At 39.6% G+C, this 24,804-nt stretch overlaps 1 protein-coding gene across 2 annotated transcripts in view; it reads right to left on the bottom strand.

Annotated features, from left to right (window-relative positions):
* Positions 1-24,804, bottom strand: part of VPS13B (vacuolar protein sorting 13 homolog B) — a 699,511-nt gene that overhangs the window by 121,279 nt on the left and 553,428 nt on the right. For both annotated transcript variants that reach the window (XM_045861171.1, XM_045861172.1), the window contains exons 38-39: positions 23,895-24,096; positions 23,460-23,644 (exon numbers count right to left, since the gene is read on the bottom strand). In XM_045861171.1, the coding sequence (XP_045717127.1) occupies positions 23,460-23,644; positions 23,895-24,096 (387 nt within the window). The remainder of the gene's footprint in view (positions 1-23,459; positions 23,645-23,894; positions 24,097-24,804) is intronic.

The raw sequence follows: 24,804 nt of genomic DNA, 5'->3' as shown, positions 1-24,804 counted from the left end.
TTCTCTACCTCCTCCAAAACTATTTTCTCCACCTCCTCCCAGAAAAACAAATAAAACAAAACCCTCTAATCTAAGAGTATCTAATCATTCATATTAGAAGTGATTTCTCTTTTGAACTCCTAAAACACTCATAGCTTAAAGTCTTCTTATGGCTCTAGTAATACTGTCTTATGTTGTAGCTATTTGTGCATATCTATCCACACAGAAGCCCGGCCTATGTACCTTTGTAACTCCCTGCCTCTCCATAATGAAACCCTGTATATAATAAGCACTAATTCAGCTGCTACTCTCTTTGTTCAAATCTCTTACCAGAAATATTGCAAGGGTCTCCCTGTCCTTAGCCTCCTCATTCCATAGGCCTCACAGATCCACCCACCAGATTGTGACAGCAGTAAAGCCCAGAGTATGATGGATGTGTAGGCAAGGTCTTAGTTTGGCAATTACTTTCAGGGACAGTCTCAATGCATTAAACTAGTCTTGTTATATTTTATGATTAGTTTTCATTCCATCATAGTCAACACTCACAAGTACCATGTTAGGCATAGCACTAGTCAGAGATTAGTAATCAATGCAGTTATACAAACTGGAGATTACAGATAAATATCATACAAACTCTGTCCTTCACAAGCCCAAAGTGAAGGAGGGAATCAGTAATATAAATAGGCCCAGGGTAACGTGGGTCCTAAAGAGGGGCAACTTTCCTAGCCTGAGTGGCGATATCATGGAAGCCTTCCTGGAGGAAGGTTTGCAAAATGAACATATAAAAATAACAATTTTGTACATATACAAGATGTGTTTTATCTTTTCAGGGTTCAACGTAAGGCCTTCCCTACACCTTGGAAATACTGCATTATGAATGAATACAAAATGCAAACCATTAAACTGAGTGTGAACTGTCATGTTTCAAACACATATAAACACAACAAACAAAAAAATGGCAATGATTACAATGATTACAGCACAAACCACTGTGGAATATCCATTTTTAAAAATGGATGAGATATATTTGGGTATAAACTTGAAAATCAGGAAGGATTAATATTTTTATAGTTGTATGATTACATTTTGCTCACAACACATAAAACTATTTGGAATTTCAAAATATATGTTCAAATTTGATAAAGCTAACATGAGTAAACTGTACAGCTGCCTGAGAGTCCTATTCTCAAATGACCACCTTGACACTGTAGGGCCAAAGTAGAATGCACAAGAAAAGTAGTCCGGCATCTCTACAATATATACCCTTACAAGGAAACCTGAATGTCTTTGACACTGATTATGATTTTTTTCCTATTATCTGTCACATCAAATTTGCCTGAAATGACTTACAGTAGTTTAGTGCCAATCATTCTTAACCTTAGACTTCCCTGATTTACCATTAAGAACAGCCACAGGGTGTTAGAAAATATGTCTATTTATATACCAATTGAATATATCAAACCACGGCTCTGTTCACTTGATTTGTTTTCAGGTTTCAGGTGGCTAGGGGAACAAAGAAGGCTCTCATAGATATCTATAATTTCCTAAGTCTTGCAGAATCATCTCTTGTAAAATCTACAGAGAGGCGAATTTCCTGGGCTGGAATGACTGGCTCTTTCTTCATGAATCTGCAGATAGAATTTCTGGCTGTACTGACCATCATTATTTGGTGGTGACCTATGTCCTGTTAAGTAAATCATCATGCAGAAAGAATGTAATGTGGAAAAGATGAATTTGGGGAATGCTTTTTAGGCAATTTAGTTAAATTCAAACACGTCATGGCCCATAATAAAAGCCACAGACACCTAATTTGCTGTTTAGGGGCACATCATTTTATGTGGCAAATTTTTGTCTTGAGATTCATGGAAAGAAACCAAATATAAAAGAGAAAACTAACAAAAAGTATGGACAAAGGCAGAAAAAATACTCGACAACCCACTGTGCCCAAAGATCAGTGTTTATGTCCACACAGAATGACCAGGCACCTTCGTGGGTGTCTCCCCACACTGACCCTGCTGCCCAAGGGAAAAGGATCCTTAGAACATGTCTCTCTGAGAAAAGTGGAAAAGCACCAAGAAAAAATTCTTTTATATTCCCCAAACGTAACCAGTTCTTAAGATTTTAGTGAGCAATTAAAATGAATAACATTAATTTTAGAGATTCTGCCATTACAAAAATGCCTTACTTTCAGAGTTAAAAGGTATAAACATTTCTGCCATGTTACAGAATTATACAATATTTTACAGATTTTGATTTTCATTTATAATGTAAAAACTGACCATTCCAAAGAACATCAGAAACATTTTACTCCTGAATGAAAAATATAGGATTATAGATTCTCTAAAAGGTACAATCTGATACGGGTCTGAGGAACTGAGCCCTGGCGTGCATTTCCGTGAACGTAATGAACTACGATTTTGTTTGCAACCATGTATCTTCAGCCACAAAACTTTATTGTGCCTCAACTGAATATTATGGTTTAATAGTTTCATCTAAGTATTAAAAAAAAATTTCTGGCTAAACGCCAAGTTCAAAACTTTTTTTGTACAATAACATATCTATTTCTAACTTCTGGCCTGCCTCTCCCTTTGGACCCCATCCCTGACAGACATCTGTACTTTGTAACTCTTCCTGCATTCTGGCTCTGAAGACACTCTGACTTTCGGCCCAACAATCCTTTTCTGTTTGAATTCATTAGCGTGAGAATCACAGGGCTGGAAAGGACTTCGGGAGGTCACATTAGACATCAGCTTGCTGCTCTGGACAAGACTAACTCCGAACCGTGAAGACAAATGGTGTTTAAAGACTTGCAGAGAAGATTTTAGGATTTCTCTCACCAACATGGGAGTGCTTAACATGCCTCACTGTTAGAAAATGCTTTGTGATATAGTTTCATTTTATAAAAATGTTATTTGGCAGACATCACGGTTTTCTATAAAATGAACTACCATATAGCTTATATTTTTAGTCCATTAAAAGGAGAGTTAAGACTAAAATAAATTATTATTAGCTGGGCTCCAGTGGTCCAGCACTGAGGCAAGGGAAGGACTTAGGTTATATGACACCAACATCGATTTACTGACTGTCATTCTCATTCAGTTTGGTCTTCAGTTTAACCCCTCTTATCTACTTCTACAACACACATGAACCAGAATATTTTCTAGGCTATTCTTTTCATGAAAAACTCCTAAAACCAGCATAGCTGAATTACTTACTAGCTCTATGACCCTGAGCAAGTTCTATCTGAGCAGTTTATCTATTAAATTATAGTGATGATATGGAATGCATGGATTTGGGGAAGGGCAGATGAAAAAATGTAGGGAAGTTGCCAAGCAAAAGTTCTGGCACGTAGAAACTGCTCAATAAATGCAAACAGCCTCCTCTCTGCTAGTGTTAAAGGGGTCACTGAACTTAATTTCTGAGGGCTGGGGGACCTGCTAACACTACCATACACTTCGATGGATGCTGAAACCAAGGTGTAAAAGGTGGATGGGAGACTATAAAACGATGGATCTGACTGACACCACCTATCAATTCAACGCTGCTAAAAATGAAGTAAGCAGACGTGTGTGCCTCCTCTTGTGATGAAACAGAAAGACTGTTGTGACACTTGGGAAGTGTCTCCCCATCTCCCATGAAAGCAACTGAGATCTATAATAACTACTAAATTACAGAAAATATGGAGAATAGAGAAAGTGTTAAATAACATTATAAGGACAAATGAGCCAAAATACAGAAGGTAGGAAATTCTACAGATCAAGTGATCCAATGTCTCCAACAAATAAATGACATGGGAGGAAAAAGAAAGGTGGAACTGTTCTAGATTAGAAGAGACACAAGAACCACCAGTCAAAGGTAATGTGTGCATCTCAGTGGCTTCCTGATTCAAACAAACCAATTCTCGAAAAACACTTCTGAGACAATGAGGAGAAGTAAATACAGACTATTATGTGTTATATTAAGGAATTATTGTTAATTTCATTGGCTATAATAGATATTGAAGTTATGTTTAAAAGTATTTACCTCTTAGCAATGCTTACTTTATGGTAAAGTGATAAGATATTTGGGACTTCTTTTAAAATATTCTAGGAAAACAATAATAGCACCAACAAGCTCTGGCTGGGTGGCTCAGTTGATTAGAGCATTGTCCCGATACACCAAGGCTGCGGTTCCAGTCCCCAGTCAGGGCACGTACAAGAATCAACCAAGGAATACATATAACAAGTAGAACAACAAATCAATGCTTCTCTCTCTCTTTCTCAAATTAAAATCAGTAAATAAAATGTAAAAATAATAGCACCAGTGAAAAGTGATGAGGGGAATAGACGTAACAAGGACAACAGGACACTGATAACTATTAAAGGTTGTAAGAGACACACAGGGTTTTTCATACTTGTCTCTCTTCTTTGGTATATTTCAGATTTTGCACAACAGCAACAATTTGTTTCTCAAGGGGAATCATCAGGTTTTTACTCTCCAACCAAAACTGGTGAAATGATAGAAGTTTTTTGTCAAGAATAACATAATAAGCATATCAATGAAGGAAATTTTAAAAATTTGCTTGAAGCTTTCTTCAAAATCAGTTTAGGAAGCATTTCAGAAGGTAGAGCTGACATAACAAGTAATTCTGATGCAACCATCCACAGAGCTTAGAAAAGGCCAAATTTATACTGCATCAAAATAAAAAAGGAGAGAAAGAGAGCTAAAGAAAGTGCCATCATGGGAGAACATAACGGCAAATCCTACATCTGATAAGGGGCCAAAATCCAAAATATATAAAGAATTCATACAACTTACTATTTTAAAAAACCCAAACAAATGATGCGAAGATCTAGATACACATTTTTCCAAAGAGGACATACAAATGGCCAACGGGCACACAAAAAAAATGCTCAGCATAACTAATCATCAGGGAGATGCAAACCAAAACCCCAGCGAGCTGGCACCTCCTATCTGTCAGAATGGCCAGAACACAAGAAACGACAAGTGTCGGTGAGGATGTGGAGAAAAGGGAACTCTTCTGCACTGGTAGGAATGTAAAGTGGTGCAGCCACTGTGGAAAACAGTATAGAGGTTCCTCAAAAAATTAAAAAATAGACCTACCATATGATTCTGCAACTCCACTTCTGGACATTATCCAAAGAAAGTAAAACACTAACTTGAGAAGATGTAAGCGCCCCCATGTTCACTGGAGCATTACTTACAACACCCAAGACATCAAAACAACCTAAGGGTCTACTGACAGATGAATGGATTAAAAAAATGTCACATTCTCTCTCTCTCACACACACACACGCACACACACCAGAATATCATTTAGCCATAAAAGGACAATAAAATCTTGCCACTTGTGACACCATGGATGGACTATGAGAGCATTATGATAAATGAAATATGTCATGACAGACAAAAACCCTTGATCTCAGTTACATGTGAAATCTAAACAACAAACCAAAAACAAAATCCAAGTTGATAGATGGAACAGATGGGTGGTTGCCAGAGGTGGGGGCTGGGGATGGGCAAAATGGGTGAAGGGGGTCAAAAGGTACAAACTTCTAGACATAAAGTCAGTAAGTCACAGGGATGTAATGGACAGCATGGTGACTACAGCTGATGACACTGTACTATGTAAGTGAAAGTTGCTAAGAGAGGAGATCTTAGCATTTTTCATCACAAGAAAAAAATTTTTTTGTAACTATTTATGATGACAGATGTCAACCAGATTTAAATTGTGGTGGTCATTTTGGAATATATAGAAATATTGAATCATTATGCTGTATACCTGAAATAAATAGAATATTGCATGTCGCTTATACCTTGATAAAGACAGAAGTGCCATTACCAGTACATACTATCAAATGATATGTTTTAGTACAGCCTCAATACATACTTGAGTAACTGCTTGAGAGACTCAGGTTCTTCAGCTTACCACTAGGAGATAACCACATTAACGATTTGGTTATTTTATTGGTCTATGTTGATAACATTAATATAGTAGTACTTATGAAGGTCTTTTATATTTGATAGTAAATAACTAGTGAAGATTTTCTACACAGTTTATCCATTTTAAAGAGATCAAGGTATTGCTTGGGAACACGTGTAGCTTTTGTGTCTAGATGGAGCCCAATCTACAAGTGTATACATGTCACAAAGGTGATTCTTCAAGACCATCTTTAAATTCTGAAAATATTAAAATGTACTACAACAATCACTCAGCCTACCTTATATCAAAATTTAGCTTAATGTGTTTCATAGAATACTTTTACAAAGATAAGAAATTCAGTAATTTGAGTACTTATCCATTCCGATCAATTTTTAATGAAATAGGAGGCAACTCTGAAAGCTCACTATTTTATACAGATGTATCATTATTTAGCTAAATAGAAAAAGATACTGGTCAATGTTTGGAATTCACTGTTCCTCATGGTGGAAAAAAAAGATGTTACAATAAAAAGTAAGAACATGGGTAAGATTAATGAAATCACTGTTGATTTTTAAAATATGATTCAAAGTTGGCTTATGTAGCAAATATTTTTCTAATGCTAAATATTCTTCAATCAACAAATGTACGATAAAACTGTAAATGCACTTGATCTATATTTCAAGATCGCTGCAGTAAAATGAAGTTTGAGAGCTATGTTGAGAAAGATGGTTGTGGTGAAAAAGAGTCCTTTGAGACTCTTGGTTCAGCTTACACGTAGCAAGACAGACAAAGTAAAGAACCACCACATCAGTCACTCTTCACTGAAGATGCCCTTTGTTGAATATTGTTTCCTTGAGATAGTTTAAAAGAGACTGTCTCCTGTTTTGCACATTGGATAAGCACCAGTTGCAGTCCAGCATATGATACAACAGAACTGTTAACAAGAAAACACTTATTAAAATTCCTTCTACTAGGAGCCTAAAACCAATGTACTATTTAGTTGCTTTGGCAGCATTTGAAGCATCTCTAACCAGTGATTCATCACTAGGTGGCTGATAAAGGAATGAAAAATGGTTGCCACCTGCAGCTATTTATGTAAAAGCTAGGCTTTCAAATCTTTGTGACCCTAAGACAGAGAAAACTGCTGGCACATGCTTTGGTTTAGGTCAATTTTATAAAATGCAAGAGGCTCTCTCCCATTAACTAATAGTATAGTAGGTAATAACACAGAAAGAACACTGCTTGTAATAGTAAAACTAATAAAAATGCATTATAGAGCACAATACAGAGTTTGGAAGGAAAGTAAGAGACGATTTCAAAAAACATTTAGGCTTGGAGGAAGCTGCTGCTCTGGACCGGACTCATGGTGACACGTAATTTAAGAAACACCAATCACACGTGAAAGTGTTTCATGAAGGACATCTTCAATAGGATGTCCTGAAGTACACAAATTTAATACGAAATATTTTTTCATCAATCCACAAGCAAATATTCATCCTTGCAGTTAATCATGCATGCCTGGAATCAGAATGCCTGAGAAAGAATCCTTTCGTTTTGCTATTTGTAAGTGGTGTGCCCTTGGGAAGCCTATTAAACCTCTCTGAGCCTTGGTTTCCTCCTCTGTGAAATGTAAATAATAACAGTTTTTGTCGTGTTGTGGTACTCCTGTAAGGACTATGGTGATAATCATATAATGCTCCTAGCACAATGGCTTCACTAAACAAGAAAAGTATAAATGACAGCAGGAAAAAAAAAGAGAGAAGTTACAAAATCACCTCTTTCAATCTTGAAATCATAGGTCTTTTTCCAAGTTTGTTTGTTTTGTCTTTGGCATACTACCATTTATCAAGGTTTGCTGGCTAATACGCAAGAGCATATGGACACAGACCAAAACTTCAGGTAGGCCTTGTCTTTGTCATCTCATGACTATTAAAAAAATAATTGACATCTTGCCTCTAGTTTCTTCTATTTCTAAAGAATAAATCTCACCATTCATTCTCTACTTAAAAGCCCTCCTACCAATAACTTCCTCCATAGAATCAAGTATAAGCTATTGGGTTGGCCAAAAAGTCCATTTAGTTTTTTCTGTAAAATAAAAGATACACTTTTTAATTTTCATCAATAATTCTATTGATTTGGGTATCTTGAGTACGTTAGCTATATTTTGCATTGTACAATATTGATTATTCTCAATTAATGCCTCAATTTGATCACTATCAACTTCAACTGGTCTACCCAACTGTGGAGCATTGTCCAGTGAGAAATCTGCAGCCTGAAACTTCACAAACCACTTATTACACGTTTCATCAGTTGCAGCGCCTTCTCCACACACTGCACAAGTCTTTTTTGCATTTCAGCATAATATGCTGAAAATGTTGCATATTTTCTTCCATCTTCAGTTTTAAAATGGCTACACAAAAATTCACCAATTTTGATAAGTTTTTGAAAAAACTGCATGCTGATATGACAGCTGTCACAATACAATCTAATAAAATTGTTTTGAATGAAGTTAAAGACAACTAAGTGCTACTAGGACCACCTTACAGAAAAAAAACAAACGACAAAAAAAACCCAAAACAAAAAACCAATTTTTTTTGCTAACCCAATAAATCAATAACTTCTTTTCTAACTTCTCTCCATTCTTCAATTTATTCCACAAATATTAGTGAGCAACTACTGTGTTTTAGATGCTAGATGACAGGGAAACACTGATGAATAAAGGCCATGCCCCTGTTCTCCTGGAATTTACAACCTAGTGAGATTGTCAGAAAACTAAGCCCAATGTGATCCCAGCACAGACTCCAAGGAGATGGGCTCTTGCAGAGGAGTGGCTCTGCCACGGTGCTCTCGCAAGCAGAACTTCTCCCTGAATCAACAGTAGCCTCAAAGTTGTCAAACACATACAGCTGGTATGTAGCCATGACACTGTCGAGTGCTCCAAGTCTCCTAAAGTTTCCCTGTGCCTGGGTTTGCTGACACTGGTCTCCCAAGCTTTCTGTCAGACTACTCCTTTGTTGATTTCTGCACTGGCTTCCTAGGGCTTCCATATCAAACTACTACAAACTGGGTGGCTTAGAACAACAGAAATTGATTCTCTCACAGTTCTAGAGACTAGAAGTCCAAAGTCAAGGTGTCAGGAAGGCCGTGCTCCTCTTAAGGCTCTAGGGAAGGATCCTTCCTTGCCTCTTCCAGCTCCTGGTAGCTCCCGGCAATCTTTGGCTTTCGGTGGTGTGTAGCTGTATCTTTTCAATATCTGCCTCTGTCTGCACATGGTCTTTTCTCTGTGCATCTTGGTCTCTGTCCAAATTTCTTTCTTCTGATGAGGACACCAATCACTGGATTATGACCAACCCTAATCTAGTGTTACCTCATTGTAACTTCATTACAGCTAAAAAGATCCAAACTTCTAAAGAAAGTCACATTCTGAGGTTCTGGGTGGAAATGAATTTTGGGGGACACTATTAAACCCACCACAATTCCAAATGTCTATTTATATACTGGACACAATGAGACTTCTCATGGTTCTGTTCTTAGTTTTCTTATCTTTGAACACTTCACTTTCTCTTGAGTGTGATTTCTAATTTACTTACATGGATTCAATTTTTACTTCTGTAAGGATGGCTCTCCAAAACCACTTCTTAAATAACTCTGACCCATTTCTGAATTGTTAGCCTACATTTCCAAACTTGCAGTAGGCATGTCGTCATGATCATTCCTCTAAAACCTTGACTTGTACGTGTTCAATGCAGAATTTAGTATCTGTTCCACAATCCCGACTACCCACTTTTTTTCTCTGACATTTCCAGTCCCCATTAATGGCATTCCATCCATTCAGTCACCTAGGCTAGACAGAGTCATTTAATTCCCCCTCCTATTATTATCCACATCCAGGCACTGAAATCTGTTTATTCTCTCCAGATGTTTCTTACATCCATTTCCTCCTTCCCGTTCTAAGTGTCATTCTCATTATTGCTGAACAATTGTGCTCTTGAACAAGTCTGGGGCAGTGTACCTACAGGAGCCTCTAATTCATCCTCCCCTCTGCAATCAGTGTTGCTTGCTGCTCAACTTGATGGCACTAATGACAACCCTCACAGAATGAAGTGCTTATGAAATAAAGACCAAGTATTCCAGCAGAGCATTAAAAATCTTCTATTTGCCTTTAAGCCTACTTTTCAAGAGTATCTCCTACTATATTAACTTCCTTCTGTGCACTTTCATTAACACTTATTGTGTAATATGGCGTGATAGTTGCCTATGTATTTGTTGCAATAAGTTTGGATTGTAAGCTCTTTGAGATAATGCTTATAAGAACACCTTGTAAATATTATTAATCATCATCATCACCCTTTGGTTCATCCCCTCAACTCTGTAGGGCAGAACAGAGACTAAGTAACATGGATCAAGATTCAAAAAGTGCTAACACCTAAATGTCCAATAACTGATGACTAGTAAGTAAGTAAAATGTGGTAAATCCATGCAATGAAATATTATTCGACAACAAAAAGAGACAAAATACTGACCCATGATATAACGTGGGTGAACTGTGAATGCACTAAGCTTAATGAAAGGAAAAAGCCAGCCACAAGAACACAAATTATATGACCCCATTCATAAGAACTATCCAGGATAGGCAAATATATACACAGACACAAAAAATCAGTGATTGTGTAGAAGTGGGAGATGGGGTGCTGGAGGGTGGCAGCTAAAGTACATTAGGTCTCTTTTCCCTCCCTCCCTCCCTCCCTTCCTTCCTTCCCTCCTTCCTTTTCTCCCACCCTCTTTTCCTCCTGTTTTTCTTTCTTTTAGGGAAAGGGAAAAGGAGGTAGGAGAGAGAAAGAAACATCGATGTGAGAGAAAAACATCGATTGGATACCTTCTGTACGCACCTAGTCTGGGGACTGGAACCTGCAAGCCAGGCATATGCCCTGACAGGGAATTGAACCGGTGACCTTTCAGTTTGTGGGACGATGCCCAACTAACTGTGCCACACTGGCTGGGGTTCACACTAGGTTTCTTCTGAAATTCATTGTGGTGATGACTGCATAACTCTGAATATACAAAGGCCCATTAAATTACACCCTTTAAATGAATAAACTGTATGGTATGTGAATTTTATTTCAGTAAAGCTGCTAAAAATGCTGATAGCCAGAGAGAACCAAGATTCTTAACTTTGATTTTGATGTAGCATTTGAAGACGTTGCTATAAAACATGGAAGGTTCCCAAGTTTCACATTTTTTCAAACTAGGAGTTGAATTCAAAGATTGGAAGTCTTGCATGGTTAAAAATATATGACATAAATGAATTTTTCAGACCAATGCGTTTATGAAAAAGATAAAGAATCTGTAGTTTGTAATCAAAGCTCAGTTTTTCTCCAACACCCAAAATCTAGTGCAGAACGAGAGGCAGACTGGCACCTGGACATGGTAAGCCCTTAGAAGAAAGTAATAACTACTGTAGTTATGAAGCACTAACTATGTGCTGCACACTGTTCTGGTTTTTTACATGTAGCCATCAATTATTTCACCCAACAACTCAAAGAGGTCCGAACTACTTTAGGCCCAATTTATAGATAACTAGGTCCAGAATCTGTGCTTTTTAACAACTGGGCTATATTGCCTCTCTGTTCTTCATTTTGCTCCTTCTGTTACTCTCTTTAACAATGTTGCTGTTAAGAAATAAGTTCTACTTTATGAATAACGGTATTTATTGCGACTAACAGGGGAAAACGCTTCTATTCCTAGGGGGCATATCCTTTCTATTTGAGGGGGAATAACTCATACACAGATGATTACAGACCATTAATTCATATTTACTTATCCCTTCTTTCTTTTATGCCCAAACATTTTAATGCTGAGCAGCAAACATCAAACACTGATGGCCAAGCATAGTTCTTCATTTCCAGAAAGAAGTGCTCCCCACCCTTATTAATGCAACAGTATTTAGCTGGAAAAGAAAAATAGGCTAATAAAATTTCTCCCACTAAATAAAGTGACAGCACTAAAATGACTTCAGTATTCTTCCAGTTTGCAAATGTTTTCCATTTACATTAAAAGCACTTTTTGGAGGGCAAGGAACGCTGGCATGTCAAAGTATGTATGCATGTACGCATGTATTTATTTATTTATTTATATTTCAGAAGCCGCATTTGCTTTTTATGTCTTCACTACAAATTCTGCTTCAGCAGATAATTCGCCAGTGAATGAGAGAAGGATTTCTCTTACCACATCACAGACTGAATGATGAATCTCACAAGTGGGCAAGAAGCAGAGGCAAGTCCCAGGGCTGGTGAGCATAGAGGAGACTGTGGACACAGATCCCCAGATGTCATGGCTGTGACACCAGCAGGGACTGCCAGTGGTCTCCTAAAAAATCGCTCTCCTTCCCTTCATCCTCAGCATGGAAGTCCCGACTTCCCCTTTAAGGAGGAGCAGCCACGTGACACAATTCTGGACTCTGGGATGTTGGTGGCACAATGTGCCGGGTGTGGGTTCCCAGACATATCCTCAAAGCAAGGAGGTATGTTCTTTATGGTCCTTTCCTCTTTCCGTGGCTGGAATGAGGACAAGACACTTGAGGCCTATGCATCCATGAAGGAAAAGCAAGTGCTGGGACGGCAGAGCAGCAGGAGGCGGGTCTGCCGAGCCCTCAGACTCTGTAGAGACTCTCACAGTCCTAGACTGTCTGTATTCAACTGTTCTCTAGCGTGATAGGAAAAGAAACTTCTGTTTTCAAGCTGTTGTTATTTTGTATTTTCTGTCTCACATATCTGAACCTCATCCTAATTGACACGGGGCTCAGAAGCTCTGGCTGTGTGTCCTCTGTTGCCGCAATTCTTCGTCAAAGGCTCATGCAGGGTTTATAGGAATCTATAAACTTCCTGAAACTATATGTTAAATCTGTGTGTGTTCATGTACTTTTTGAGGGAGAAATGGCCGGCGGCAAGTCATCTAACTTTGCAGATCCTCAGCTTTCTTATGAGTAACCAGGGGAGACCAGCACTCACCTCTGCAGAGTTGATTGCAAAAGTAGAGAAGATCTGAATACAGTGCAGAGCATGATGAATACTGTCTAGCATAAGATGCTCTGCTTACTTCCAAAATTTTGCAAATAGTCTTGCACTTCTCATTGAGCTTAAATGTATTCGCCATCTATGCTTTCTCTTACTCCCTCTCACTAAGTTAGCACTTTAGTTGCCAAGAGCACAGATTCTTTCTCCACAGTGTCTTGCATTTATCTACTTGTCACCACACCTACAATCCCCAGCATTACAGCCTTTGTCATCTCTCCTCTGAGACCCTGAGAGGCCAAGAGACCTCATTTCCTGTTCCTTCTTATGGTATTCCACATCTTCCAGACTAAGAGATGAACTTCCTTAAGACCTGGACCGCCAATGGGTCTCCGATGCCTGTCAGCTGAAATTGCAAACCCAATGCTTTAAAAGTGGTCAAGGCAGCACAACACAGGAGGAAAATTATGGATTCACACAAACGAGGTTTGAGTACTGGTTTTACCTCCTTACTTGCTTTGTGACCTTGAGAAAACTTTTTTAACTTTTCAGAACCCAAGTTACCTTAGCAAGAAGGAGAGACAACAGTACATACTCTACAGGTTTATAGTGACAGCAGAAAGGACATGACACATGAAAGGACAAGATTGGCACCTGGTACATACTAGGTGCTCAGTAAATTTGGTGCCTGCTTCTTCCCTGCTATGAAATGGACAAAAACTTAAAAAGCACGCCTGTAGGTTATCATTCCTCCATTTACCTCTTAATTGATAACACGTATTAACCAAACCAGGTCATCTGCCACCTCCTGGATGAATGTTCTATCTTCTAGTCAATTCCCAAATTTTGCTCATACTGATTATTTCTTCAGTCCACCTCTGCCCCTACCATTTCATCTGATTAAATCCTACTCTGCCTCCAAGGATCCCCTAAATTGGTCAGACAAAAACTCTTATTTCAAGAGGCACATTCTTGGTGTCTTGTCTTCGTAGTTTGTATGCCTTATTCTGTGTACTTGGCATCCCTTCTAAAAGACTAGGTGCCTTGAGGGCACAACTAGAGCACAGTCTACTTCCATGTCTCTCATGGTCCGAGCCCAGGTCCTTTAATCTGCATTTAGTGAGTTCACCTCCAAATTCCCAGGTGGAGCTCTGTTCAATGTATTCCCCGATCCTCCTTTCATACCTTCACAACACCATGGAGACCGAGTGATTAAAAGTGTGTTCAGAGAATACTCTATTTTATGTTCCCCTCACTGTCCAAAAAAGGAGGCAATGACTTCTGGATGCAAAACACTTCGTAGTCGATCCAGCACTGCTACCCATAATTCAAAGCCATTCATTACTGTGTCCACTGGGTGCACACAACTGTTTCCTTTCCTTCATTCCCTAAGAGTCTGGCTCTGACTCTTACTTCCCCAGAGCCCCCAAGACTTCTTTGTCTTTTCTGCATTTCAACAAGAATGAATCTCGTATCTGGCTTTGAGTACCCTTCATAAAGATGATGGATAGGAGTTAAGCCTTCTAGCACACATCAGTACAGCTGCCAGTGGGCAGGAGGTGCTTATAAAATAAAAAGGCTCAGGATTCTGTGAACACATGTGTAGCTAGAAGTGAACCGCCCAGCACAGCTGAAAAGAAACACCCAAGAACAGTCCCTTGTATTCTTTCTAAGCGTGCATGGAAGAGGCAGACCATACGGACTGCAGTCATCCTCCGGAAGGTTCTCCTTCTGCAGTGTCACCGTGTGCTGATCCCGTAACCTTGCCGATCAGGTCCATGTGCTTAGAATTACAGGAGGTTTGTAAAGTCAAGTATAAAGCAGCAAAAGTTTAGTTTTTAATTTATTGGGTTATATCAAGTATGACTGTCTGACTTGGAACATTTATCCATGTAATTATGAAACAGAATAAAAACCACACAACTATAAGGTTGCATGAAGCTTTAGGCCAGTCTGGGATAAGTGTGTAAGATAAAATGCTATCAGAAAACTCAGCATAATTAAATCACCACCAAGCTTCAGACATTAAACATCATACATTGTAAACTCAGCTGCAAAAATAGAAATTATCTTATCTATAAAGATCTCATACATCATTAGAACTGGGAGAGTATTTCTAGAATCTGTGAAGTTGCTTGTGGGCTACACTGTCTTTGTATTAAAAAAGGAGGCACTGATCAAAAAAAAGTAATGGTTTTAAGCATCTTGGGGATAAGAAAATATCTCATGTGTGTCAGGAGAACACACATGAAGTTTGCCCAAACTGTCTTTTGGGAGGATGCTAGACAAGGACGATGGGAAGATTTAAAAAGTGATGTGAGGCTTAGCTCCAGATGGAGATGGCCTTTGATGTGCAGAGAGAAATGGCTCTGCCAGATATCTGCAAAGGGAAAAAAGCTGGAGAAATTAGAGCAAAAAAGAGTCAACTTTTTAGCGAGGCAGTCTTTCTAGAGACCCTCTGTTAGTGGCAATCGGTCTCAAACCACAGGCCGTATAGAAAAGGCTTCCCTCCTGGAAGGGCAGAGTACACCGTGTAGGCCTTCAGAGACGGTCAGACCGGAGAGACAGAACTGAGAGCGGGAGGCCGGTGCTGACCAAGAGTTTGGCCAAGCCAGTCAGGGTGAAAAACAAGAGCAGTTAAGAGAGATATGAAATAGAATGGATCCCCGTGGGGTGTCTGTAAAGCTCACAATGAGCCCTCATTCTCAGCCATGTCAGTGAATGTGACTCCACCCCCAGGACCACAGTAGAATGGGCCAAGAGTTCCTGACACCAAACTAGTTCAATCAGGAATGTGGAACTGGACCGAGGGTTGGACCCGGGGCTGGACTTGTAAACATGACTCGGGTAGCTCTGGGAGCTGTAGGGAGACTATTAGGTAGCCTGAGGAGGCGGGTGGTGGGCAGGAGGGCAGCTAGCTTGTTAAAAAAGGAGAATAAAGCAAATATTCTTAGCCCCATCTTTCTAGAGGCCCCTGGTGTCCAGAACTCCCCACTGTATCCTGATACTAGATCCCTCTATTTTTTGCTGAGCCAGCTCCAGCTTCAGTGGGGTTTCTGCTGCCGGCAAGCTAGAGGACTGTAGCTGACACAGTGCCTGGAGGGCACCTGACCATGTAGCTGTGGGAAAGTGGTGTCTCTTACAGTAGTTGTTCCCAGTCAGTGAAAGCAGTCTATTGATTATGTGCAATCAGATCAATTATGACCTTGACATCCAGTCCATAAACACAAAAAACAACTTTCTCAGACACAGGTCTTCCTTGGTATAATATTGTAGGATCCAGGTTCTTGTATTGACTGATAGGCTGGTGATGATGGTAATAATGACAGCAGCTACCACTGTATCGAGTGTCATAATAAATAATTTACTGAGCCTTTAACTATGTAAGGCACTATGCTAGGTGCTTTATTTTACATGCATCATCTCTGCTCCTCATAAGTCTTTAAGGTACTGAGACAGACTTTTGTTTGAAAAGGTCTGGGACACAGGCTCCATAAAGATATCATTTGGGAAAGGCCAGCATGCTGGGAAGGCAGGTATTTAGCATGATGGATTCTCCATGATTCAAGATCTGGCCACTGACCTCTTAGCCTCAGAAAATTTGCATTGGTGTCCCAACACTGACTAGATTTAGGAATGCTGAGTCATGCCACAAAGCTCACGAGAGACTGATATACAAACCAGATGCCAAGTCATTAGTTTACCATGAGATGTGCAACCGCCAAGGAGCCTGGAGACGAACGCTGGTCTGAGCGGTGGTTTGGGCGGTGCACAGACAGAGTGCACTGGGGCCCAAACTATTATTTAAAGTCATTTTGTATGTCTTTGGTCTGGTTCAATGTTTCATTATGTAATGGTTTGAGGTAAAAGGGTAATTTTAGTTTTCCTTTTTTCCTATTTCTCAACAAAGTAGCTGACTACCACCCAAATGTATCATCTACAATACTATTATCCCAATGTTTTACAAATAGGGTGAAGAACATACGTTCTGGAGCCAGAAATACCTGGGATGAAAGTCTGGCTCCTTCACTTTATGTTCTATGATTCAGGACCAGTTAATTTCTCTCAGCCTCAGTTTCCCCACTCATAAAATGGAGATAATGCCCACCTCACGGAATCAAAAAAGATTTAATGAGGTTACACACGCAAAGTACCCGGCAGAGCGCTGGGTTGAATCCACAACAGGATCACAACACGTCAGAGGGAAGTAACACAGACCCCCACCCTTTAGACTAGCCTTGGTTTCCAAGGACATAGTTTTTTGTCCATTATTCTTCCGACGTGATTTTTATAGTCATATTACTGTAACTTTAAAAAACGAATTTCTCTAACCTTTGAACTGGACAGACAAAAGCAAACTGGGCACGAGCACACTGATTTCTTTGGCTCCCCGCTCTCCTTCTCCCCCAGGAATAAACACATGACACAGCTTGCTTTTGTCTTTTTTCTTCCCGTTGTCCTTGTGAAGATGCCCTTTAAGAACTCTAGTAATGCTCTTTTCACATAAGAATTCTGCACCAAATTCTGAAGCTTAAAAATGTCTTTTTAGCTGAGAAAGGGCTATGAAATCACACAGCTTTAGCAACAAATTTATTCTTCTTTTTCCCCAGTGAATTCAATTTACTCTTCTGATGTCAGAATCCCCCAAATTACACGATTGTCCTACATAAATAGATGGTCTATCTTAATATATACTCAGTTATTCTATGAGCTTGCATACGCAATTATGCTGTCCCTTTCTGATTATATTGTATTGGATTTCCAATTACACTCTTATAGACCTCATAAGAGCTGGAACAGATCTATCTCTTTATGTCCTCATTGTCTATACATTGTACCTACACTGATATTGAGAAGTTATCCAATCATTATTTGTTAATAAGAAATGTTGTGAAGTGGAAATAAAAAAACAGATAGATGTATTTGTTTCATTGATTAGTCACATTTTCTAAAGGTATAGATCTGAATCTAAGTATCTATTTAATTTTCCTAATGTAAAATTTTGTCAACCTATGTTAATTTTTCCCTAAATTACTCAAACATTTCTTTTTGTCTCCGAAATTTCTTGCATTAGAGAAATTCCCGACTTTAGTGTTTACACCGTTCCTTTTAATCCATATACACCATCAGTGCCAAACACCCTCCATTTTACTTCTTTAACCTCATTACCATCTGTTTACATTGCCTCAGTGATCCCCATCCTTGGTGTTTCCATTGAATTTAATGCTCAAGCTTCATACTTGTATGATCCTTGGGGGGAAGAGGATATTTAGTTTGGCCTATTGTCACATACCGAATGACGATATCTAAAAATTTAGTGCAACACATAAATGAAAATAAATATGAAAATATTAATAATACAGTATTCAGAGAGAAAGAATGAGCACCATAACAGATCTGGGTGAGAATTAAAACACCCATTACCAGTCCTACTACAGAGGATGGATTAAAATCTTACAATTTGGGCACATGGGTACTTCCAAAATGAACCCCTCAGTAGGCAGTGCACACAGCAGGATGAGAACACAGCAAGTCTTTGTATGTAGTGGATATAGTACCAGAAATTTCTTATTTTTAAGCTCATTTAAACCACAAAACATTCCTTCAAGGTCGACGGCATTACTGTACCTTACAGATCCTAAGTATACTATAAATACCTAAAATTTAACAAATTGATCACTAAATAAGCTCCTTTTGCTTTCTGTGAACATTAATTTCAGGGTCTTTAGTTAGAACCGGTGCTTAGTTTGATTTAATATTATAGACATGTTTTCCATATTTTTCATTACAATTGCAAAATAAATTCCATAAAGTCATATGGGGAACCTGTTTATAAATCCCATTATCAATCACGGAAAGATACATAAACAGACAAATACGAGGGTTCTGTATAAGGGAACTCTTTAAGGTCAGTTTTTTATGAACTAAATGGTCCTGAAGGAAAAGTTATCCAAACTCAATTGTTTTTAGGACCGAAACCAAGGAGATTAACTTATCTTTGTCTTTAAGAACTAGCCTCTGTCTAGGGGGCAGTGGGCTTGGCAGACTATTCAATGACCTCACCAAGAGCCTGTGTAATGTAATCACATTAGACTGTGTGTTTATGGTAGATAATACCACTGAAGCATAACAATGCATTCTGACATAATTCAGTTTGTAAAACCAAAACTTACTCAATAGCTCCCATAAAATAATGACAAACAATGTACTACTTTTGAATAATATGAAATAGGAACATTCCATTCATGCAGTCATTCATCCATTCAAAGTATTTACGGAGCATCTCCACGGCAGCGGATACTACAGAGCAGGTAATGACCATTTCTACAGAAACCTACAATTTAGGAGGGAGACCAGATACAGACACATAGTTAAAATGCGAGGGGTGGGATGAGAAATAGCATAAAAGTGGTGCCGTGTTAGAGGACTTTAGAGGAAGGTGGTATAATGTTTAGAAGCTGGTGTCCAGGAACAACTTCATGAAATTGATGGCAGGTGGTGAGCTGTTTGGACGTGTGGCCAGGATTTCAGCAGAAAAGGAGAGATTTTTCTCTAGCGCTGAAGTAAGGCGAGCGGGATGGAAGCAGGATGTAATCAGCTGGTTCGGGGAGTGCTGAGCAGGCCCGTCGGACTCCAGCATGGACCACACAGAGGGGAGTGAAAGGAGAGCTGGCCGAGGGGTCGGGAAACTGTGGAGGGGCCTCAAGGCCAGTCTGGCAGGGTGGAGGAATTACTGAAGGTTTTTCTAAGGGGAGTCATGCAGTCCACCTGCACTTGAAGAATGTGGTAGGAAAGTTCAAAAGGGAAAGAGACTAAAGACTGGAATCCCACGTAGGGGGCTCTTTTAGTGGTCCCAGCATTGTTCGTAAAGGAGGGGTACAGGGAAGGAACTCACAATGTGTAAGGCATGTGTTACTATTAACAATAATATTTCATTTAATTCTCAAGACAACTCCGAAAGGTAAACAACATTAACCCCAGTATTCAGTTGAGGAAATTAGGGCTCAAAGAGATCACTAAGGTCACTGAGTTAGTAAAATAAAAAGGGGAGGGGAGCAGGAATCAGCTGTTGGAACTTTACTGTCCATGATATCTGCACAACACCATTATGATCAAAGGCCTTTTCATAAGCTCCCTGCAATTCAGGATCGGTGGTCCAATGTCTTAGGTGTGCCTCTGGACCCAGAGGTAATGACATCTAGCATGAGAATGATTCTGACAACAGAGAGGTTCTCCTTGAAAGCTGAAATTAGGGAGACTTCTATCCTAGATGGCCAGAGTAATGTCCCTGCTAGACTGAGAGCCTCGTATGAGTGGACATTGTTCTTACCTGTCTCTGAGTTCCCAGGAGCAAGCCCAGGGAAGTACTCAAGGAAAAACTGTCATAACGAATCAAACTTATGATTCATACAGCACCTTTTCTAATTCGAACAGAAGTTCCAAGGACACAAAACAGTTTGCGTGGTTCTAAGATGACAACACAGAATTATTTCCACAGATTAGGTGCTCCCCAATCCCTGGGACAAATTCTGTTCCTAGCCAGGGGTATTTAGTAAGTTCTCACTCAACATTGTCAATAGGTTGTTGGAACTGTGGCAAAACAATGGATAATGAAACCAAACTTACCACATGCTAACTGACATAAACAAGAGTTAAGGTCCTGCAGCATCTCATTAATGTTCTAACGAAACATCGTTATTCGAGAACATGCTGTATAAGGGTTGAACCAGGAGCTCACCAGCATGGCAAATTCTGCCTGTCCTGCTCTGCCAGACACCCCAGCTGTTGATTCCAGGTGTTCCCTCTCACCACTGGGATCGAGGTCTCCCTTTCAACTTACAGTAGGTGCAACCATGTCTTAGTATCAGGCCAGCATCCTTGTCTTTGAGCTCTGCTCACATCTCAGCTCCTAGTTCTCCAACAAGATAGGAAATATGGCAGGGCCTCTCTGCTCCCGACTCCTTGCTTGCCGAAACCTGCCGGGCCCGCTGTCCGGGCCCCTGGGGCTGTCCCAATCCTCTGGCTGTCTCCAGCTGGCCTGTGGAGTCATCAGCCCCGCTCTTTCTGCTCCGTGAGAATGATTTTGGTGACAGTCATCACGATAGAAATGGCAGTCCTCACCCTTACACTTGCCGTGTGCCAGGCATTGTTCTATTAATATTAATGCCTATCACAATCAGATTATTAATAGCTTCATTTTATTGATTTAAAAAAGGCAAGACAAAGAACCTGAGGCTGAGAGATTGACTTGTCTAAGGTGACATGGTCTGCCAGTGGCAGAGCCAGAATTTGACGCCCAGCATTCGGGCCGCAGTTCACTCTCTTCACCATGGTGCCATCCAGCCTCTCCAAAGACAGTGAGGAGGTGAAGTACATGTTGTAAATGAATGTACTTTCTACCCTAAGTGCCCTATTTTCTATCCCTGGCATAATACAGTACTATTACTAGAAGTTATCAGGTTGATGTTCACAAATATATTAACATTAGCTATAAATCTGATCTCCCAAATCAGAAAGAAGCCCATATGGAAGGCTGAAACTTTGACATATGAGTATTTTCATTTTGACTGAAAACACCATAGGTGTTCTGCATTTACAGAAGTCTAATAAGACAGTAGGATTCAAAGACATTGCTGTTTTATTAGCAAAACTTATGAATGTGAATTTTGTTCTAAGTGTCAGAGAAAGTCAGCATAATATTGTAATTTAGGGGAGTAATGTGACCTGGTCTACATGTTTACAAGTTCACTTCAGCTGCTGTTCGGAAAATGCATTACAAGAGGTCAAGAATGAAATCCTAGAGATAATTAGGAAGCTACTGTAATGCGGAACAGAAGATGGGCTTGGACCTGAGTTGCACCGGTAGAAACAGAGACAGATGGAATAGGGACCTGTTCTGGAGGTGGAAGTCACAGGACTTGCTGATCACTTAGGTGCAGGAATACTGGTAGAGAAGGTGATCATGAACATGGCATTGATAGGAGGGAAAACAAATCTGAGGATTTAAAAACCAAAGCAGAGCCACTTAAAAGTTCTCGTGATAAGAAATAAAAGACCTGGAGTGCAGAGAGCCGGCAGCTTGGCCATCGGGCACCCAGCATGCTCTGGCTCACCCACAAAATGCTGGCCTGCGCTGCTGCTACCCGCTCAGAAGGTGAACATCCGACTAATGCATCGTGATCAAGAATATTAAAAATAATTAAGTATGGAGCAGTAATTTAAAAAAAATGGTGAATATCGCTATGTACCAAAGGCTGGGGATAAGTGACCAAGGCATAAAAGAACCTTATTTTCTAACAGTAGAGATATAAAGACTGTAAGCAACAGAATAAATAAGTGCATAGGATAATTCTGAATAGCAAAAACAGCTATGGAGAAAGTCAAACAAGGTAATGCAGTATTGGAAAAAGTGAGCACGCCAGGATATGACATTTGCGCTCGCACCTGACTGACAAATATGGGGAACAGGACAAGGGACAGGACTCTGAAGTGGGGTGCTCCAGGAAAAGGGGGACACAGTCAGAGAGGCGGGAAGGGCACAGATCACAGGTCCTTGTAGGCCACACAAGAATGTGAATTTTGTTCTAAGTGTCAGAGAAAGTCAGCATAATATTGTAATTTAGGGGAGTAATGTGACCTGGTCTACATGTTTACAAGTTCACTTCAGCTGCTGTTCGGAAAATGCATTACAAGAGGTCAAGAATGAAATCCTAGAGATAATTAGGAAGCTACTGTAATGCGGAACAGAAGATGGGCTTGGACCTGAGTTGCACCGGTAGAAACAGAGACGGATGGAATAGGGACCTGTTCTGGAGGTGGAAGTCACAGGACTTGCTGATCACTTAGGTGCAGGGAGATGGGGAAAGAGAGCAAATGATTCCAGGAATGATTCCTAGGCTGTGAGCAGTTGGTTGTATCATCTGGTAGTAGGTACAAGACTAAGAGAAAAACACATTTCATCTGGAGAAATTCAGATTCACAGAATATTAGTAAGTAGAATGATAATAGAGTGATATCCATAATGACATTTACATTAAACTCAGGGACCTGGAAAGAAATAAACTTTCCCAAAACTATACAGAATATGATCGCTGGTCAGACGGTTTTCCTACTAGCCTGCCTCAAGCCCCAAGACCATTTTAATTTTCAGCTGTGGAAATGAAATGAAAACTTAGTTACCCATTCTGGCTTTGTGTGGACACACTCTATTTCACAGAGCAGCTCCAGAAATGCTGGGGAGCTGTGAGCATACGGTAGGTGGTCACAAAGTGCGTGGTGAACCGAATGACACCTGTTTGTCTTAGAGACCACAGGACCCACCTACCAACAGGACTAAGAATAGAACTGAGACCTCTTGAAATTGTCATGTACTACTACAGATATGAATTGTATTATTCCATTATATATTTTAAAATATTTTGAGCGTATACATATGTGTGTATTTCTCTCTGATACTGTTAATGGAAAAAATAGGTACATTCTAAACACTTTTCCCAGTACCGAATCAGCACTTCCCCACAGCATTTCAATTTTAACAACACACACACCTGTAGCATGTCACCGAGGTCTGCTGTGCTAATGTCTGGATCCTCCGTGGTGTTGAAGGGCACGGGAGTTATTCGTACAAGGGTGAGCACTCTGGGTTCCGGGTATCGCCATAACATCATCCCTGGGCTATCTTCGGTTTCATTGTAAAACAAGACTTCATAGACACCAGGCATTTTCAGGGGTTCTGTTCAATGAAAGTATAATTATTTGTATGCTTCTGAAGGGAAACATGTTGGTTTATGACAGCAAGAAAAATGTTATGAGGATAAAAGAAAAATTTATAAAGAAGTTGGCTGGTCATTTTTATGTGGTTTGAAATGGGAACAAATCAAGAATTTTCCCTTAGAGGTCCTGAAAGGTGATTTACTATTTTAGTACTGCAGGTTATTCATGCACTTTACAAGTGATCTTATTCTGAAGCTGCCACTACTTACCAGCGTCTCTTATGTACTGAAACAGACCTGTCCGTAGGTCATCGGAACTTTGTTCGCTTTTAAACGTCTGGTTCTTTTCCACAGGAGGCGGCCCATGCTGCGCTGCTTCGGAAACTTCACAATTTCTCTCCTCATTAAGATATCCACTGAGCAATTCATGTAGAAGAACTAAACAATTCAAATGTTCTTGACCCCAGAAAACCTTTAAAACCATATGAAAAATTTTAGTGGCTTTAAAATACAAACATTTCATGAAGACAATTAGGTACAATCATATTTGAACTAATGCAAGACGCAATTATGTTTAATTTAATTACTGACAATAACTAAACTACAGTATCTAAGTAACTGGACCTGTAGAGTATAATTCTATTGCTTGAATAAATATATAAAGACAACAAAATCAATTACATCATATATTATGTGAATAACAATCAATTTTAAGTGCTAAATTAATGATGAAATTAAGTAAATGTGAGGTAATGTTTATTAATTAACTTAGCTAAGAGGGAAAAGAACACCTATTATAGTCTGAGAAAAGAAAATTCAGGTCTTCTAGGCCAAAATGTTAATGAACTACTAATAACCTCGTCAGAATAGCTTCCTAAATTTTGTCATGAGATTAACCAGATGCATACTGATCATAGGGTTCCTTTCTCTGCACTTTCACTTTGAAGAGAAGAAGTGATGCAGAGGCTAAATGAACCTAATCTCAGAAGTCTCCCACCTGGCTGGCGTAGCTCAGTGGATTGAGCGCGGGCTGGGAACCAAAGTGTCCCAGGTTCGATTCCCAGCCAGGGTACATTCCTGGGTTGCAGGCCAAAACCCCCAGCAACCGCACATTGATGTCTCTCTCTCTCTCTCCCTCCCTTCCCTCTCTAAAAATAAACAAATAAAATCTTTAAAAAAA

Source organism: Phyllostomus hastatus, unplaced genomic scaffold (assembly GCF_019186645.2).
Source record: "Phyllostomus hastatus isolate PE091 unplaced genomic scaffold, TTU_PhHast_1.1 phas_scaffold_21, whole genome shotgun sequence".
Taxonomy (NCBI): domain Eukaryota; kingdom Metazoa; phylum Chordata; class Mammalia; order Chiroptera; family Phyllostomidae; genus Phyllostomus; species Phyllostomus hastatus.
This window is presented reverse-complemented; position numbering and strand designations above follow the sequence as displayed.